At 45.9% G+C, this 18,708-nt stretch overlaps 1 protein-coding gene across 2 annotated transcripts in view; it reads left to right on the top strand.

Moving 5' to 3' along the window:
- Window positions 1–18,708, top strand: part of ABL1 (ABL proto-oncogene 1, non-receptor tyrosine kinase) — an 81,116-nt gene that overhangs the window by 35,679 nt on the left and 26,729 nt on the right. Inside the window, exon 1 of one of the 2 annotated variants that reach the window (XM_086763618.1) lies at window positions 11,762–12,216. The exons of the other annotated variant lie outside the window; for it this stretch is intronic. Within the exon in view, the coding sequence (XP_086619744.1) occupies window positions 12,132–12,216 (85 nt within the window). The 5' untranslated portion in view covers window positions 11,762–12,131. Of the gene's footprint in view, window positions 1–11,761; window positions 12,217–18,708 lie in introns of those variants that run through there. 2 annotated transcript variants of the gene reach the window in all.

Below are 18,708 nucleotides of genomic sequence, written 5' to 3'. Positions count from 1 at the left end.
CCCCTTGGTAACACCTCTGTGCCACTGATTATTCATATTAACAACAAACAACACAGGGATAATTGCCCACATTTTGTAAAACAGCTATTTTTGCACATTCAGCCTCAGATGGCGTTTGACCCTTAATACAGATGGTTTCACTTAATGTATTTTGTTTAAACAATCCCCGTTCCTGGAAGTGGTTTTAGAATGGGCTGTTCCTCATTGCTGTTCATGTTTGCTTTTTCTTATGATATTAGAAGAAGCTTGAAGAGAGCAGATTCAGAAAAGAGCAGTAATCACTGTTAACAGGCATTTGTGGAAGCCTCTGTTATTTTCCAATTAAGGTACTGCAACTTTGTTGACTCCTCACAGCTTTCAAGACTGAAGCGGTTGGAGCACGTTTGTCGTTAGGCTGTAGAGCTCACTACGCTTCCGTAATTCCCCTGTCCGTGTTACAGACCTTGGGGAGTCTCAGCACATTGATGTGGAATAGCTTGTCATCTGAGATTTCTGCTTTCCCCTGATTTTTCCCCGTGGGATAGGCTTCTTGGTGCTCCGACACACAAAAACCTTCTCTTTCTCTTGGATATAAACGAAGCGTTTCTGTGCGAGGGGGAAAAAATAGTCTGTTATCCTTGGATCGAGCTCCTTTTCACGTCTGTTATAATTTCTGCGTGTGCAGGCTTTTCGCAGATCGTGCAGGATGTGGTGTTGATACTGAACATGCCCTGGGTGAGCCGTGAAGAGCCTGCATCAAGTTCAACATCAGGAGTCTCCATATCCTGCCCTCTGCCATCGCCACACTGCTGTGAGGCAGCTCCACTTGATGGAAGGGACGCGAGTGCCCTGGGAGTGCGTGCGAAATGGGCTCTGTAAACTGGAAGGTGGTTCAGCCGGTGCGTTACTGAACATTTGACATTTGTAGAGTACCTTCTAGCGCTGGATCTCGGGGCTGGGACTCCAGACTTAGACTGACTGCTAGTGATTTGTAGTTAGTTTGTCCAGAAGCCAGGTGGCATGAAAATCTTTTACATTTGGAAAAAATGAAGGCACAAGTCAGGTAATTGGTTTATTAATTACAGGAAGAATCTAAAGAAGAGCTTGAAATAAAACTGTGGTTTGTCTATTCTTAGAGTGTATGATTATGCTGAATGTTTAATATTCCTTTTTTTTTTTTTTTTTTTTCCTTCTCATCTAAAATGATCTTCATCTTAAAATCCAGATCCCATTTGAGGGGTTGACAGTGTAAGTGAAAGTGAACCAAGCTATTATCAGCTCTTTCCAGAACATTAACCTGCTAATCCTCCCAATGGCATCATGACATCCTTTATATAACACTTCAGGTACAATTAAAAAATGAGAGATCAAATAATCTGTGGGGTTTTTGCTCCACGCTTTTTCTTGTTCTGATAAATGGTATGTTATATGCTTTAAGATCCTTTTGCATTACCTGTTCGATATCTTTTATCACCCGTGCAACTCGAAGTGAAGCATTGGTTTCATGCACCCCCGGACTCCAGAGCTGCTAGAGATTTCTAGTCCAGTTTCTTTCTCTAAACCTCCCTCAGCTTTGAGATGATTTTCAGAGTAGGTTCTCCTGGCACCCTCCCTGGGGTGCGTGTGGAGGGAGGGATTAGGGGAACACAGCAACTCTTTCACCCTGGGAAAATCCTCTGGCCGCGTTCCAGGCGCAAGATTTGCAAAGGCTGAGCTGAACCAAGAGAAGGGAGGAAACAGGGACGTGTGGCCTAACAAAAACCAGTTGGCTTCTGCTCTGGGTTTTGGTTCAAGCTAGAGCCTTCTTTCTCCTTTTGTGGTACGTGTTCTAGGCTGCTCTTGTTTGTTCACTTACTTTGTAGGCCTTAGTCTTTATTCTTGTAATAACTTGATATAATCCATCTAACTTGGCTGGGCAGGCAGAACTTGCACAGGGAGTCTTGACTACACTGTGGACTAGTGAAGTTAAGTCTGGGCTTTCTGCACTACGTTTCAGGTATCATCCAGGTAAACCCAAATTTTTATATGAGATACCATCACGTAAAGTCAAACAAAAGGAGCATCCATCGTATCTTACCTGGGCAATATGCGGTATTTTTCATTCCTCTTGCAACATTCAACACTTCAGAAAGTGTTGAATATTGTTTATTTTTACTGAGTGTGTTGGATGACTTTTCCTTCACGGATAAGGTAAGAACAAGAAAATAAAATAAGAAACTGTACCCAAAGCTTGCAATCTGTAGAAATAACATGGAGTTTAGTTAATCCATATATCACTGACATGAGACTTCAATATGGATTGGAGTTTGATCAGAAATAGGGAAAACTGTGAATTTAATTACAGAGTGGCAGTATCTTCTACTTGGAACACCCCCCACATCAGGAGAAGCTTACAGAGGAGCTACAGAGAAACTTCCTACCCAAGAAAGGGTTTCTCGCAAGGCTATATTTTCAGAAAGCGTTATCTCTACTGGAGCACTGTTGCATATCTGGGTCTCTATCAGCTCTCTAGGAATTTGAGGCATTACCTCCCAGACTGGAGCACTGCCAGCACTCGAGGCTGGCTGAAGTACTTCCATTTCAGGTGGAAGCAGGTCTCCCAGCACTGAATGACTCTGTGGTCCATTAGATGGTCTCTGAATGATTAATGAAATGCATCCATATCTGGTCCACTCCTACATTCACATTTCTTTTGGATTTGTTTGTAGATCTTTCAGTGGGAAAGGTCGCTAAGATTAAGCTGTCCGCACAACCCAGGACTTGCTAGTACAGATGATTTCTCAGTATCTTGAATTAAGAAACAACTCTCCTGGCCCATTCATGATGCCAGCACTGTTATTTGGATAAATGTGTAGTGAGGAGCATCTTCACATTCTTGAACTGGGTCACCACATGGTTGTGGGAGCACCAGTGCCAACAAAAGGGAGAAGATGGGAAAGGTGGGTCCCAGGCGCTCTGGGTTTAGATGGGGTTAACTGGCTGAGGACCCTCACTCCCGTCGGCATGATCTCTTCCCAACTAAACTTGACGTTTGCCTGTAGCACTTTTATGCTTCCTGCCCTTGCGCTCCATTGTGCAAGTTTTCAGAGCAGTGGCAGGTATTTTACTGTTTGTTCGTTTAATCATTTGTGGTGGTCTTCAAAATCTGTTTCTCTCCCGGTGACCAGTGAAGTGACTCGGCTGAGCCTGGAATGCAAGATGTGGCAGCTACAGGGCCAGTGTGGCGCAGGGTCGGAGGAGTTTATAAGGGCACCGACTGTTGCTATTCATTTATGGCTCCACACTTTTCTTTATTTTCTGTCTGGTATGCGGGCAGACAGAATCTACAATCTTTATTCATGCCAACAGCTGTAAACCTCAGACTACATGTAATATATCTGCTCTGTGAATGGCTCTGATTAATGATGGGCAGGTAAGGTAAAGAGGGAATGAATAGAAAGGAACTTCTGGTTTTCTCAAAATATGTGGAGAGGCAGAGTTTGGGGTTACTGGAGATCAGTGGCACTGCTTTCTTTTTCACACCTTGCTTCTTTATCTGGCCTCTTTTGCCTGGAGAGGAAGAAAATGTGAAGGTATTCCACAGTCTCATGCCATTTTCTAAATCATAACTGCAAATATGACAAGCATTAGACTCTACACATACCAGGGAAACTCATCCCAAAAGGATTTAATTTTAAAAACTGTGCCCCAGTGAATTCAGCATCAGGCTTTTGCTTTGTCTTAATGGTGCAACCTAGAGGGAATGTTACCTAGCTTTGTAAAAAATTTCAAATTAAAATACTACTTTTATTTTTTTATGCTTGGTAATTGAAAAAGTGTTTTAAACCCTTGTGAAAGTTTAGTACTAGGTCTAGCACTTGAACTGCACCCGTCTGTGTTCAGCAGTGCATAATTAAAATGGCTGTCTATCTCCTTCTGCATGCTTGCTCCAGTTGGACCTGGGCGGAGGTGTGTATATACATCTTTACATTTGCCGTGATTCACCATGAACTAGCTTATTTCTGTCTGAATTTTCTGCCTGTTGGCCCCAGTTTTCACAAGAGAAAAATACCGGTCCTGCCTTTACGTCATAGTCCCAGCAGGACTCTTAAAACTTCTTATATTGTGTCCTGACAACAAAATAAAATGCTGAACTGTTTGGAGGGAACCGTTGCTGCGAGCAGTTCCAATTAACTGGGAGCTTTTCCTTTCTGGGAGTATATATTTAATTTCTTTTACTGGGAAAAATAAGCAATTAGTGCTATGGAGCACGAGGCACTTCACCTGCAAATCTGAGGGTGGATAAACACTGGCATTCAAGTGACTGCTGATTCTTTTACGTAGCACCTTGTGTATTTATGTAGATGCTTTTATATTTGTAGAGTTACAAAGGGCTTCTGCTTTCTCACAAAAAAAAATGTACTCCCCTGTGGATGAATTAGCGGAGTTAATTAGAAGAATTCCAGATTGGAAGGCACTATTTGGTTTTGGTGGGTCTTGTTTGGTTGGGTTTTGTCTGTTTGTTTTGGAGTTTTTTGGTGTTGTAGTGTTTTGGTTTTTTTTCAGGTATGCTCATGGCAGCGTCAGGAAATGCACACGCTGTGATCCTGTAAAGGTTTCTGACCAGCGCTATTGAGACTCTTCAGAAACATAAGGCTGCTTAGGGTTAGATCCCTAGAGAAAAGTGATCCTTGCAGTTGAATTTACCCTAGTCTCTTGTTGCTGTGTGCTACTTGAAATTTTCTGCGTTTCAGAAAATGTTTGTCATCTTTGCTGAATTCAGTGCTGAAGCAGTTTAGGTGAGCGAGGACTACGGCGAGGGCTGTGGTGGGGTAGGGAGCCCTCGCTCGTGGAGATGTTAATGCTGCTGAGAGACCTTTGCGGGATCAGCTTCAAGGCAAAGGAGCTGAATTGTTTTTTTTCTTTGGTGATTCCTGTACCTGCGGCAGCTGGAAGCGTGCGGGACGCGTCCATGGAGCGGTGCCCCAGGTGAAACTCTCCACTTGGGAGAGAAAACACAGCTCCACTGCATGGGTGGAGAGCAAGTGGAAGAAGGACGTTTCAGCTGATCTGGTTAATATTAGTTCAGGACACAAAAGGTTTTCCACATTGGGCAGAGTGAAGGCACTGTGTTCAGGCCGATGTTCCCAAAAGGTGAACGAGGAGAGGGGGTGACAGCCGAGCGGGTGTGTTCATGGCGTGGCAGCTGCGGCGAGGCCGGTGCTGGATAAACCCCGCCGCCTCCATCTTCCTCCTAATCCCTGCTGGGTCTAAGGCAGCCCTGGTTCAGTAATACTTGTTTTCTTTTCTTCTTCTCCCCTTCCACCCCCTCCTCATGTGTAATTTGATCTCTCAGGCCTGGTCTTCTGCTTTGGCAGATTTTTCAGCTCTTGAATGGAAGAAATTAACCACTTCGTTCCTGTCTGACTGAAACACGTTTTGCTGGTCCTCCTGGCTCTTCCTGCCAACGTGCTTGGAATTACACAAGATAGCCCGTGCTGTCATCAGCCGTGAGCTCCGCGGTTTAACCTCTTGTTTTAATTTTACTTTTTCCATCTACGTTTCCTTGCCTTTTCATTTAAAAGAAATACGGAAATGCTCCCACTCAAGATCTGAGTCAGTATTTGGCAAAGAAACTTCTCTAAAATTTATTTTCTGATACTTTCCAAGTATGTATCGTTTCTGATTGTCTCCTGGCTGTCTGTAAGCCCGCTCTGCTCTGCTCTGGCAGAAAATACTGAACTGTAGTAGTGTCCCTGAACTGATGTGACTCTACCTGTCGCACAGAAACCCTCAGTCCCCGGTCCCTCCTTCACAACCTTCGTAAACCGAGCAGGCAAGGGAAGCTAAGTAACTGCAGTACGTAGGAGTCTGTGTCATTTTTGTTTTTAAGGTAAGCTGCTATTTTTTTTCAGAGCTGAAAAGTGCAAGATGCTTCCTTCTCTTTGCCTGCAGATGTTTCAAAAAGCCTTTAATGGAAGAGGCCCAAAACTTTTTCAGGGATTTGTGAAGAGCCCCTTTGGGCTTGAATTTAACCTTGCAGGCTTGGAATACTAATACCCCAGGCAATTCCCGGTGGAGCTCACAACCCGTCTCACTTTCTTACGCGAGTATTGTGAAGACAGACCACTGCTGCACGGATTTAGTAGTACCCTCTGCCTTGTTACTACCTTAAAAAGAAGGATTCTGCCCTGTTGCTTGAAAGGAATTTCAAACAGTTGAACATCCCCTCTCTGAAATCCCCCACTTCTCAGCCGCCTCCTTCACTCATGAAAATTGCAAATAACAAACATCTGTTAAATCAGGGAGAAAAAACCAACAAATGCACATGCTTTATTGCAAAACCTTTTGGTTTTCTGGTGATACGTACAGTAGACTTTTTGGTTTGGTTTTTTTTTTCCCCCAAGTTTCTTCCTGTGAGAGTGGGACTGGCAAAGTCCAAGTGTCAGAAGTGTTAGTATTTCATTGTGTGTGCAGACACCTCTCTGTGCTATGGCAGGGCCATTCACGCTGTGCCAGGTGGTTTCTGAAGGAAGGAAAGCACTCTTTGCCTTCAGGTGTTAACTAGCCTTTGTTCAAATTAATGTGTGGTGGTGGTTTTTTGTTTTTTTTTTTTTTGTTTTTTTTTAAATTTTATTTACAGTAATGCCTATTGTAGAGTGCTCAGAATAGCAGCAGAGGCTTTTGTTTTTAACGTGCTATTTTAACTAGCTATTGTAAACATGTCAGCTGAGTTTTGAGAAGAGCTTCAATGGAAAGGCAGAATATGGTCTCTATAAAAATGTTTTGTACATAAACTGGAAAAGGAAAGGCAGAGATGCCTACATAAAAAGCTGGAAGGAAACAGACAGCGGTGGAGTGGATCCAAAGCAGGGCAGTGCTGGAGAAACTGGGGGTGGCATTCCACTGGACACTGAAGGCATGAAGGTTCATCTGAGCGAGGTGTCTGGGCAGAGCGGTGAAACCACCCGAGTCCTGTCTGGGTGTACTTTACAATGGTCTACTGATCCCCAGTGATCACCAGAATAAGTGACAGTCAGAGATTCTTCAGTGTCTTGGTGGCTTGGGCTTGCTTAAGCGTGTGAACAAACTCGGACGGTTTTAGTGGGCTAATGTAGTCATCCTATGCGCAAACACCACAAGGACTTTTCTCACCCTCGACCTGTTATGTGGCAGGAATTGCAAATAAATCACAAACGTCATTGCCTTTTTGTGTAGTGCTGTCATTGCCGAGTAAGCGGAGAACGTCTGGGTATCCGGGAAGGCTTGTTTTCACTTGTTTGGAGTAGTTACAAGGTGTCACCGAACAATTATTGAGACGAAGAGGTGACTGACTCAAGAGACAGTGGTGGTTTTAATGGGCTGGGTGTGGGATGTACGCTCAGCCCAGCTTGAACTCTGCCAATTTTGGACTCCAGTTCTGCCGTGCTTTCTTTGGCATGCTGTATTAGAGCTCTCATGGCTTAACGTGCACGACCCACTGAAGTTGTACTCATTGCAAACAGTTTTACAGGACTCCACCAGACTGTTCTGTGCCAAGAAGGTGGAGTTGAGTAGACAGGATTTTAAAGCTGCTAGTCCTCTCGATCTAATACGCAGCAGGACCTTCCCAAAAGGTTGGCACATTGCATCTAAGAGTGGATGGTGGGATTCAATGGTGGAGGATCTGAAAACCCAAAGGAAAATTGGAATCTGTCAGGCAAAACTGGACCAGCCCCCAGGAAAACAGGCAGTACCGCGTTTGCTGTCAGATCAAAGCCCAGCTTTGTTACAGCTGCGTCTGTAGCACATGCTGTGGTCATTCATGTATTTCAACATAGGCTGCTTTGATCATTTTCATCTACACATATATTTGTAATCAGGTAGTGGTGTTAGAATGTGTTATTTCACTCTGTGAAAGATGTCACCAGAAGAGAGCTGTGTAGTGCAGCAGTGCTCTGTGGCATAGACCTATTTTTAATCATAAATACAGTGACCTGTGGATGCCTAAAATCACGTGTAACCTTACCATGTACTAAGAAAAATGCATCTTACAAATGATGTGATTCTGCATTTTGTTGCTCCATACGTCCAGAGACAGCAAAGGGCTTTACAACTGGCATTGAGTTAGTCTTTCAATGCCTGTGGGGATATTCTGAGCTGCATTTAAAGAAGAGCAAGATAAGGCACAGGTAACTCTTAACTGTAGGCAAGAATTTGCTCTTTTTTCTTACTCCTTTGCTTTAACCACCAGTTTGTGCTGCTTCTGTTTCGAGTGACTTTTTCCATCCCAAAACAGCTGAACATACCTATCAAAAAATGCCCAGTGTTGTGAGGCTTCAAACTCTGTTATCTTTCCATGTTTCAGAAGAGGATTTTAAAATAAAGTTAAGCTCTGCTTTTAAACGGGTGACGGGCACTCAAGCTGTTTTTAATGGTATTGCAACAAAATTCACTCCAGCTGCTAGCGTTGTGGGATCATGCCAAAACTCACTTTCTGCTCATGGAGTCCAGTCCTTTCACTGCCACCGTCGTGCCTGTGTGTGATCATTCTCTTTTTGAAAAAAATCTATCCTCAGATTTTGGGTAGCTTTAAGAAAGTAGAGAACAAATAGCTGTCTGCTAGAAGGAGCTCAAACATGAAGGCGGTTGGCTAAATAGGTTTATGCTCTTGTATGAGCATGAACAATAAAGCTAATGGATACTGGATTGCATTAGCAAGAGCAGAGCCAGCAGGTCGAAGGAAGTGATTATTTCCCTCTTTTTGGCGCTTGTAAAGCCACATCTGGAGCGCGGCATCCAGCTCCCTCCTTCCCCCGTGGCAGACACTGACAAACTGGAGGGGGTCTGGCGGGAGCTGGAGCAGGCGGTGCCCCTGGGGCCGAGGGAGCTGCCTTCACCCCAGCGAGGAAGAGGGGGCTGAAGGGGTCCCAGCGCGCTTGTAACCACCCAGCTGGTGAGCAGAAGAGACTCTTCTCAGACGTGCGCAGTGAAAGGAGGAGAAGCCACACTTACAAGTTGCAGCAAAGCTGGATAGATCTAAAAGGATAAAAAGTGTTTCACGCTGCCCAGCAGACTCTGTTGAAGTTTGGTTGCAAAAAGCCTGGAACAACCTAATCTAGATAGATAGCCACGCTCTGAGCAGGAGGCTGAACCAGAGACCTTCCGAGTCTGCGCCCAACCAAAACTCTTCTGCCATTCTGCAACAGAGAGCCCGAGTCGAAGGTTGCATCAGTCACTCTGTAGTCCAAAAGTCTGCATGCTTTTCATGACTGATTTTGTTCTACGATGCGTATATGACAAACACGAAAGGGATTAATAGATGTCAGCCCTGAGAGCAGCAGTTTGTATGACACTACCAATATCGCTTTTATTTCAGTATCGCCATTTGACTTCATGGCATGCGGGAAAGGCAGAGGGTATTTGCTCAAAGTATTTACAGCCTAGTTTGCCATGGCACAAGAGGGGAAACGTTGAAGGATGACGTTTGTAGCAGAGGGACCACACAAGCTTGTCTGCATGGAAACCTAAAGGGAATTAATTTGTTTATCTACAGAGGAAGTTATCCCAGGATGCCTCTTTGTGTTTAATTCCTGAGTGGATTCGTCTCTCCTACAGTGAAGTTCCTCTGCAGGCGGGTTAATTTAATTTGAGATGAGGCATTCTCCTTCTGGAATAGGAACCCCAGGAGTTCATCAGGAATGTAATCCGCATTAATTCTGCCAGCGCTCATTGTATTAACCTTAATTGTAACGGCTGGGTGGTGTTCATGGGGGGGCAGCCTTTGTGCTGCCGGGGAATGCTATGGGGATTCTGCATTCCCACAGCTGCCGCTGCAGGAGAAGCGGGGTAGGGATGCTCCTCACATGGAAAAGAAGTTGTGTGCAAGATGCCTGGTCTGCTCTTAAAACGTTACTTCATCCCTGTTCCCTAAACATGACCCTGGCCCTAAACATGTGATGACTGAGCTCCTCCTGTGTTTTGTGTAACCTTTCTCCTCCAAATCTGCTTTTAACTCCTCTTTTTGTTGTTGTTGTTTTGTTTTGTTTATTTTTCCCAGTGCAGTTCCACGCAAGTTCTCTGTTGCAGTCTCATCTGAAGTTAGGCAGGCAGGGACCAAGTAGGTAGGCATTGGTTTCTCTTGAAACTCTTGTGTTTCCATAAAATAGAAAACCTCTTGTAGAAACCCCCTCCTCCGGAGGGAGGAAGGGAGAGCGGGGGTAGAACTGCATCCTTGTCTTCCTAATACAGGCTGCCAGAGTGGGGGGATCACATCTGTCGCCTCGTCTCTTCTCTGGACTGAGTTGAGGAAACGTGTAAGTTCTCTCGCTGTTTCCTGGTTTATTAAATGGGGATACCCATGTTCATCTTCTCTGAGAAAAAGCGTGAAAGCACTTCGAGCATCACGCTGTCCTTTCTGTGGTTATTTCTTTGCTAGAAGTTATATGGCTTGCGGCATTTAAAAACAAGCAGATGCTATTACTGCAGTTCAGTATGGGTTGAGAAACCAAAGATTTCTTTCAAGGCTGTCTTTCAGGTGTACACCCCATGGATCAGAAGGCAAAATAATGTTTAAAGAGTGAAAAATGTTTGCTATTTCAGAGGCCTGGTCCTCAGATGCTGGAAGCATGCAGAGTTTCCCCTGAAGTATGAAATGTTAGAAGACGTTGGAGGGCAAAAGAGCACTAACTGGTCAGTAACCTCGCCAAAATAAACTGTCAGATGTGCAGGGAAGTTTTCAGGGATGAAAATGAAGATTTGCTCTTTTGTAGATCCTGTGCGTGACGCACCAAGCACACGCACGTTGCAGTGGAGTTTGTGGTAGGGTCGGATTCCCGGGGCGTTTTCCCCCAGCCGCTCTGTTTTGCACCCCTGATGAACTCTGCGCCCTTGAGCAACTCTTGCTGCAAGCTGCAAAAGCACCCCAAGGTTTGGGAAATGGGATTTTTGAGTGGAAAAAATGCAATTGTATAAACATCAGTTTTGCTATCTACTTTATATATCTGTATCTCCATAGAAATAATAAAAATATATACATACAGAATATAAATATATATAACAAAAGTGATGGTTGTTTTAGAAAGGAGATGCTCTGTAATGCTGGAAAGTAGTCTATAAAAACTGCATAACTGGAGAGCAGTAATTGGTGTGTACCCTTGAGAAACCTACAAAGGAAAGGCACGGTTTGGAGGGGAAAAGAACAGCGGGTAGTGGGAGAGTGAAAACTTTTTGCCCCTTGTGCAAGAGGAGCAGTGTCCTGTGAGCGTAACAGCATCAGTGAGCTGTGAATGTTTGCCTGTGATGATCACAGAGATGCTAAGACAGCATCTTTTGGGAAGGACCCCCAGCTCCCCTGCAGTTTTTGTGCTGGTTTATGGATGGGGAAGTTTGCTTCTCCCTGTTACAAGGCGCAGCGCTTAAACAGTTCCCTTAACGCGCTGTGGAATGCCCCGCTCCTGAGACTTTGACTATCGCCTACCATCGCCTGATTTATGAAGCAGCGGCGTTATTCTGTCATCCTGCCTTTCCCCCCTTTCCCAAACCACGGCGGGCTCTCCCGGGCTGGGTAGAGCTGTTGGTTTGCACCCTGGCCCCTCGGGCCCGGGGCGCGCAGGCAGGAGGAGGGTTAAGGAGCGAGGGCGTAGCTCCCTGCCTGATGTCATGGAGGAAGGCAGCGGCTGAAGGGGCCCTTTGTTGGCAGCCGAGCCCCAGCAGCCCTGCCTGCACCCAGCGGCATGCGGGCAGCCGCCGCTAACTGCGGGCACCGCTGACTGCCCACCTTCCTTGGCTTTGCTTTTTCCTTCTTGGTTTTTGTTTTGTTTTCTTTTTTTTTTTTTTTTTCCCCCCCCTTTTCCCCTCGCCCCTCCTCTCTCCCGCCAAAAGAGTTGGGAAGGAGGGAAGATGGCTGGAGTTAACTCCCCGGGAGAGGAGATGTGGGGCCCCAGGATTTTCCGCCTCTCCGGCTTGCCCTTGTAATGGTTCTCAGCGCTGGATTTCTTAGACTTTTCCTGGATATCTTGTTTTAGACTTTTCCTGGATACTTTGTTTTAAACTTTTCCTGGATTTTTTGAGACTGACCGGATTTTTTCAGACTTTTTTGAGACTTTTACTGGATAATTCAACAGCGCGAGAAGAAGCTGAAAGTGGGGGGGGGGGGGGAGAGAAACCGGACAGCCGAAGCCAAACTCTAACAAATGAAAATGTTGGAGATTTGCTTGAAATTGGTGGGTTGCAAATCAAAGAAAGGACTTTCCTCCTCCTCCAGCTGCTACCTGGAAGGTGAGTACCCGAGGGGGCCGGGGTTTCCAGCGGGAGCGCAGAAGCCGGAGCCCGCCGATGGCGGGGACGTGGCCTGACCCCACTGCCGTCCCAGATGGGAGTTCTGGGGCCAGGTTTGGGGAGACGTTTGGTCCTGGCCAGGTTTAGGCTAGGCTTTCGCCTGGGGGGATGAGGGAACCGAGCGGTGTACGGCGGCATCCGGACCCCAGGTGACTTTCATTAACTGCAGTATACAAAGGGAGCGCGGCTCTACCATTTATGGTTGTAAAATGTCAAGTGATCTTATTGCCGAGCCCATAAACAAAGCCCTATCTTCAGGCCTCGGCTTTATTTTTTCAGCCCAGGCAAGGATCTCCCTTATTTTGGATGTGAGAGGAGGATGGTAAAACCAACTCCAGGCTCAGGAAGAGCATTTAGATGAGTCCATCAGTAAAATATTTTCAGCATGCGTTAGTATGCAATCTCTTAGTTCATTTTGGTTATCCCCTTGTAAGTTTGCTTTCCACAGGCATTCACTTAACTGAATTTTCTTGCGTGATTGCTTTTAAAAGGTGATTTTTGGGTCACACCCATGGTTATTTGTGGACACTGAGGTGTCAAACATATGGACCTGACTAATTCAGTTTGAAAGCCTTGGTGACAGAGGCACCATGCTGGGCTGGGGAACTTTGGGCTGAGGTCTTGCGTGGTGCTACCTCAAGCAAGTTCTTCACCCTGACGTGGCTTTGCACCCCACTTGCGTTACGGGTCCCTCCACACAGCCCCGGCCCCATCGCTGCGCTAGCGAGGCTGCGTCCATCCCGATGGGACGATCCGGGCTTCTCCGACTTCTTTTGTGTTGCTGGATGTTGCTTCAGTAAAAATAATCGGCACGCCAGGAGGACTGTGCTAACTCGTCAAATCAGAGGCACAAAAGGCAGCAGCTGACTTCCCAGGGCCTATCGCAAGTCGCTGTTGCTCAACTCTCGAATATTCAGTGGAGAAATGGTCCTCGGACATTCATAGGTTAGGAATCTCAAAATCTACAAATGGCTTCTAGTGGCAAACTCACTTGAAGAAATTTCAGATCAAGAGTCTGTTGTCATCAGATGCTTTTAGTGGGTCTGAAGAATTTTCTGTTGTCTAAAATCAAAGAACAGTTTTCAGAGGACTTTTTTTTAAAAAATTATTTAAAATTTCAGAAACCTAATGGTGGGTGGATGTGTCTGAATAGTTTTGATCTTTCCTGTGCGATTGGATTATTCTGTGCTCTCTGAAACCTGTTTGTGTCCCCTGCCCCTGGTCTGGCTGAGGCCGGGCCGGGCTGCGTGCTGGGCCTCTCCTGTCTGCGCAGCGCTGGGAGAACGGGCAGAGCCTTTGGGGCCTCTCTTCCCTGCAGAAGGATGATGTTACAAGGGTGTTACCCTGACTGTTTTTGCAAGTTTTCTCTTTTGTGTGTGTGCTACGACCGCTCCCCTCCTCCCCGGTTTGCAAGGCAGCTGCATAATCGGATTAGAGCAGTTTGACTTGCGCCGTACAGGCAGCATCCAGTTAACGCAATCGTTGACACAACGAATATTTAGTATTTCCACCTTCCGCTTTCCTGAGACTGTGTTTGCATATTTATTTTTTTATGAAGGGATGGGAAATGAGCATTGGAACAACTTTTAAATGATCTTCTCTCAAAGTAGCTCAATCTAATTTCTCAGCTCAGCATGTGGCAAAACGGCAGCCAGCATCCAAGCAGCACCTTAAAAGTGAACAAATGCGGCAACTGCAGCCTTAATGCTGTGACAGTTAGGACATGGGCCGCCCAGGACACACCGCAATCGACTGCAGGTCTCTTGGAAAGCAGGGGGAGAAGTAAGGATCTGTACTCAAGATGAGTACAGGGGGAGGTGAGGGGAAGTAAAAAAAAAAAAAAAAAAAGTAAGCTTTTATGTTATTCCTTTCAAAAGCTGAAGGTTCCCACATAGTAGTCCTAGGCAGCTTTCTTATTAAAATTATTGTGACGTTGAAAGCCCTGTTGAGGACTTTTCAAGAAGAGTATTGGTGGCTTGCCCCAAAACCCTGTACTCCAAGAGCACAAAAGAAAATACACTTGCATTATTACCCTTAAGAAGAGAACAGGTTTTTAGGTATGGATTTATTTATTCGGTAGCAAACACTTAAGCTTGCAGTCCCACAAAGGCCAGGCGGACAGATCAGAGAAGGACAGACTTCTGTAAGGACCACCAACCAGGGACCGTTGCTCCTGGGTCCATGTGAGCCCCGTGTGACAGCCAGTCCGTTCCCAGGCATGTCCTGCGGCCTTGCTGAAGCTTCTGAAAGGGTTAAGGAGATGATGGCGATATCGTTGGAGGATTTAACTCTGCTCTTGTTATCTTAGTTGTATGGGAAGCTGTTGAGGACGTGAGGCAAAGCTGAAAGTTTCTTGACTATAGTTGACTATGAAACCTGGAACGTAATTGCTTAAAGGATGAAAGGTCCATTTATTGTGTGGAAAACCAGTTGCAGCCAGGACGATAGATTAAATTTTATCTAATTCAATTTCTTATTTTGGTTTTCATGGGTTAACAAAAACACAACAGCGTTTGGCTGATGAACGGCATGAGAGTGTAACAAAACCAAATGTGTTTCTTGTATTTTTAAGCGCACTTCTTGAAAACATGGTGCTGAGGCTGGGTTTGATGTAAGGCTGATTTAGACACGTGTAGGTGTACATGTCTCTTGACTAAGTAATCAGAAATGTTGTTTTTCATGGTGGTCCTCTTCTGAAAGGCTTTTATGCTCTGCTGGTTTGCAGGAACGAGGGTTGTTTGCAGAGTCCTTTGTGGTGGTGTGGGGAGATGGCAGGTGCTGCGTCCTACTGCCAAGCGCTTCGCAGGGCTTGTCTGCTCGCTGAGAAAGTTCAGACCTTTTCTTAACCTGATCAAAAACAAGTTTAAACTGGTTCCTACGATTACTGAGCTTTCATACTGATGTTTGAGCCGGCCATTTTTCGCCCTTATTTCTATTCCCACTAGCAAATACTACTTTAAAACATGAGAGATCTGAATTTCTGTCATCTGCTTTCTCCTTTCTGCCTTTGCCAAACTGAATAATTCCTCACCCACTTCACACCAAGAAAGGGTAAAGAGTAGAAGGGAAGAGGCACAGCACGTACTGCTGCCAATCTGATCTGGAAAACAGAACGTGTCCATGTCCCAAATAGGGGCTGGAGTAGGCTTACTGCCTTTTTGGGCTTGCTCTGCCACCGAAAGGAAGAAGCCTTGTTTAAAATATGTCACTGTTCTCTGTGAAGTTTAAAATCTGCTTTGGAGGCACCAGTAAAGTCCTTTGTTTTCTAACTGAAATGATTTCTGTCCTGCCAGCTGTCAGATTGTCTTGATTTCTTTAAAGTTGTTTTTTTGTTTTTTGTTTTTTTTTTTTTAAAGCGTGTCTTGTTACAGCTAGAGCAGATCAGCCTGGGGAGGAGCAGCAGCCCATAGCCATTGTCCCGTTCCTGGAGAGGACTTTTGGGCACGTATTGAGCGAGACCCAAATCTGCAAGGCAGCGACTCCCCCTGCCCCGGTGTCGCTGGGATCGGCAGGCAGGGCTGTGGTCAGTCTCTTAGGAAGGGCGAGTGCATGAGGACGGCGTTGCTGCCTCCCACGGAAGAGCCTGCTGTTTATTTCCTCTCTTCCTTAGCTATTTTCTGCTCCTCGCCTCTTGGCCTCTCATCCACCATCACTCATTAGAGTTCTTGCTTTTAAATATGTTTTTGGCTTTGCGATGGCTTGCTAGTTATGTGCTTGCCCCAGCGAGTCTCGCCTGTCCCAGCCTTACTAAAAAATCTGGCTGATGGTGCTTGCGACCATTTCCCGTGGGTTGTGGTGAGGGAAGGCTTATCATTTCACAGAAACGCCATAACTGTCTTCAGACCTAAAACTGATCATCCACAGATGTGATTGTCCTTCCCTGGACAGTCTGGGGCTGCTGAGTAGAAGAGGGAAATTAAACAGTAGATCTCAATGATTCTTGCTTGGTGCTTTCCCTCCCCAGGGCTCAGAAGTGGGCAGACTTCACTACTTCTGCTCCTTTAAGAAGGAAACCAAAACAAAAACTGTAAAGTTTTCAGAAATACACAAGTGTTGTTGGAATTCACTTGGATCTAGTTACTTTCCTCTTCCTCTCCCAGAGGTTATAATCTAAGGTCAGGCGGCCGCTTAGTAGCAAGCAGATTTGGGAATAAAATCCAAATTTCTGCCATATCCACTATTCTGCTCCATACATCTACAACTGCGATTAGCTGGCTGGAGAGAGATGGTATTTACTGTGTCACTGAGGGGTTGTAAATGGAATAAACTCGGTGAATGAACTCGAGCGGAACCGGCAGGCTGATAAAAGAGCGAACTTTAAACAAAGAAAGAAAACCCCCAGACTCAAAAAACCAACACAAACAAAACCACTGCCCCAAAACCCCGAGGTGACAGAATCGTCTCTTGAAGGACTGGGAGAAGCCACATCAGGGGTGCTTAGGGTTAGAGAAGATAAACCACTGCAGTTGACTGGGAGGGCTGTCTGTGCATGGGCAGGAGCCATGGGTGGCCTTGTTCTCCTGTGTTTGCGTTCAGCAGAGTTGGTTTTTGGTATTCAGAGCGCCAGAGGTTGCTGGTGGCCGTGTGAGAAGGGGGCCTGTGGGACAAAGGCACCTCGCTCGGGGTGGGAATAGGATGGCTCGGCTGGGGAGACCGGCCCACCGCAGCGGGAGTGGGTCTGGCTGAGAGAGGCTGCCTCTGGTCTCGCACTTCTTTTAATGTCTGTGTAGAAGTACAGACTATCTTAAAAGTGATCATTTGTCCTTGTGCTGGCCGTAAGCACGTGGACTTCCAAATATCAGCTGAGAGCAGAAGCGACAGCGATAGCCTTTGTAGCAGAAGGTGATACAGCCTGGGCTGTGCAGTAGGGTCAGGAGAGACTGAGCAGGAGCTCACGAAAGGGATGAGTCTGAAATAAAACATGGAACCTCCCTTCTTTTTGGAAAGATCTGTTTACAGATTTTAATATATAAAAAAAAAACCCTGTATTCCATCAGGCACAGGGAATCTGTGAGGGCCACTAAGGAAATCCTGGGACAGAGAGGCAGCTGCTCCATCATATGTGCTCAGAGTCAGGAGTATTTTGGGTGTATTTAATACGCTTTTGGGTGTATTAAATCTGCATAGCTATTCTGCCATTTATCATCATTTCTCCCAGGGGAAAAGGAGAGTAGGGGGAATGTAGGGAAAGGAGAGGATTTAGATAGCATTTAGACAGCAATCTCACCTCTGCTGAGATTACTGGATGTGTTCTGCGCTTGCTGTCTCTAGAAACCTTGTGGAAAAAATGCCAGCACAGTTTGTAAGACCACAGGATGTTTGCTTTGTAGGGAGACAGGAGGTCTCTTCCTTCCCTCCGGACTGCCCCGCAGTCAGCTGTGGAGGAGCCGAGCGTAACTGTGCTTCTGCCTGTTTTCCAGCCCTTCCCTTAAATTACTAAGGAAATTTGCTTGCGTTGGTCTAGACCAGAATTCTTCGTATCTGAGAACTTCTTACACAGTCCCTAACAATGATTCATGACTTCATATAAACAGTAATTAGCAGGAGATAGCTGAGCTTATGAAACCTTTTAGTGTGCAAACATAAATATCTCCGGGTAAAAATGTAATTTAGGAGGGGGAGATGAAGACATTCTTATGGCTGATACCTCAAAAGAAAAGCTGCTGTTGTCTTATTTCGAAGTCTGCTCTGCTTTAATTAGGAGTTGTCATTTAGTTGGTGTTGGCGTTGCCTCGGGACTCCTCCCAGGAATCCAGGTGTCATCCAGAGCACGGTATGATCGAAGTAATGAATTACAGTCTTGCTGGGACACAGCAGAAGACAAAGTGGATGCGTGGAAGGAATCGCAGCGCGGAGAAAACAGATTGAATTACGCTCTCTTCCTGTCCCGTCACCGTGCCAGGATACCCTCCTGCAGGTACAGCAGCCAGGCTGGTTTATTAGCAGGAGTCTGGCCCATTGAAGAGCTCAGCAGTGCTGTAAAACTGTAGTTAGAACCAGCAGTAGGAGGTGAAGGAGCTGTACCATGTTGAAAAAGACCCTCAGTGTGTATGAACAGCAATGTCCAATTCCTGCTCTGAAGGACTGCAAGGTCTGGGCAAATTTACTGGAGAATAGCTGCTGACAGCCGGCTGTACGTGGCTCCCAGATGGACATGTCCTGTCGGCTTCTTTCGCTTCATGGTTTTGTGTCCTGAGTCTGCTGACAGCCTCCTCTTGGGGCCCAGATCTTTAAAAGTGTGTTTTGTCACGGTCTATCAAGCTTCTGCTGCACTCGGGTCACCACAACTCTGCTCTTTCCTTTACGCTCTTCTCCCTGGTGACTCAGGGCCTCATTCTCCCTTTCTTTTGCTGCCCTTCAAGCATCAAGTCACTGTCTTACCCACCTCAGTTCTTAACTTAGAGTCCCTACCTTCTGGAAATGCCAACCCTA

The sequence above is a fragment of the Chlamydotis macqueenii genome, chromosome 20 (assembly GCF_036417535.1).
Source record: "Chlamydotis macqueenii isolate bChlMac1 chromosome 20, bChlMac1.mat, whole genome shotgun sequence".
Lineage (NCBI taxonomy): Eukaryota > Metazoa > Chordata > Aves > Otidiformes > Otididae > Chlamydotis > Chlamydotis macqueenii.
The sequence above is the reverse complement of the archived record's forward strand: the minus strand, read 5'-3'. Positions and strand labels throughout refer to the sequence as shown.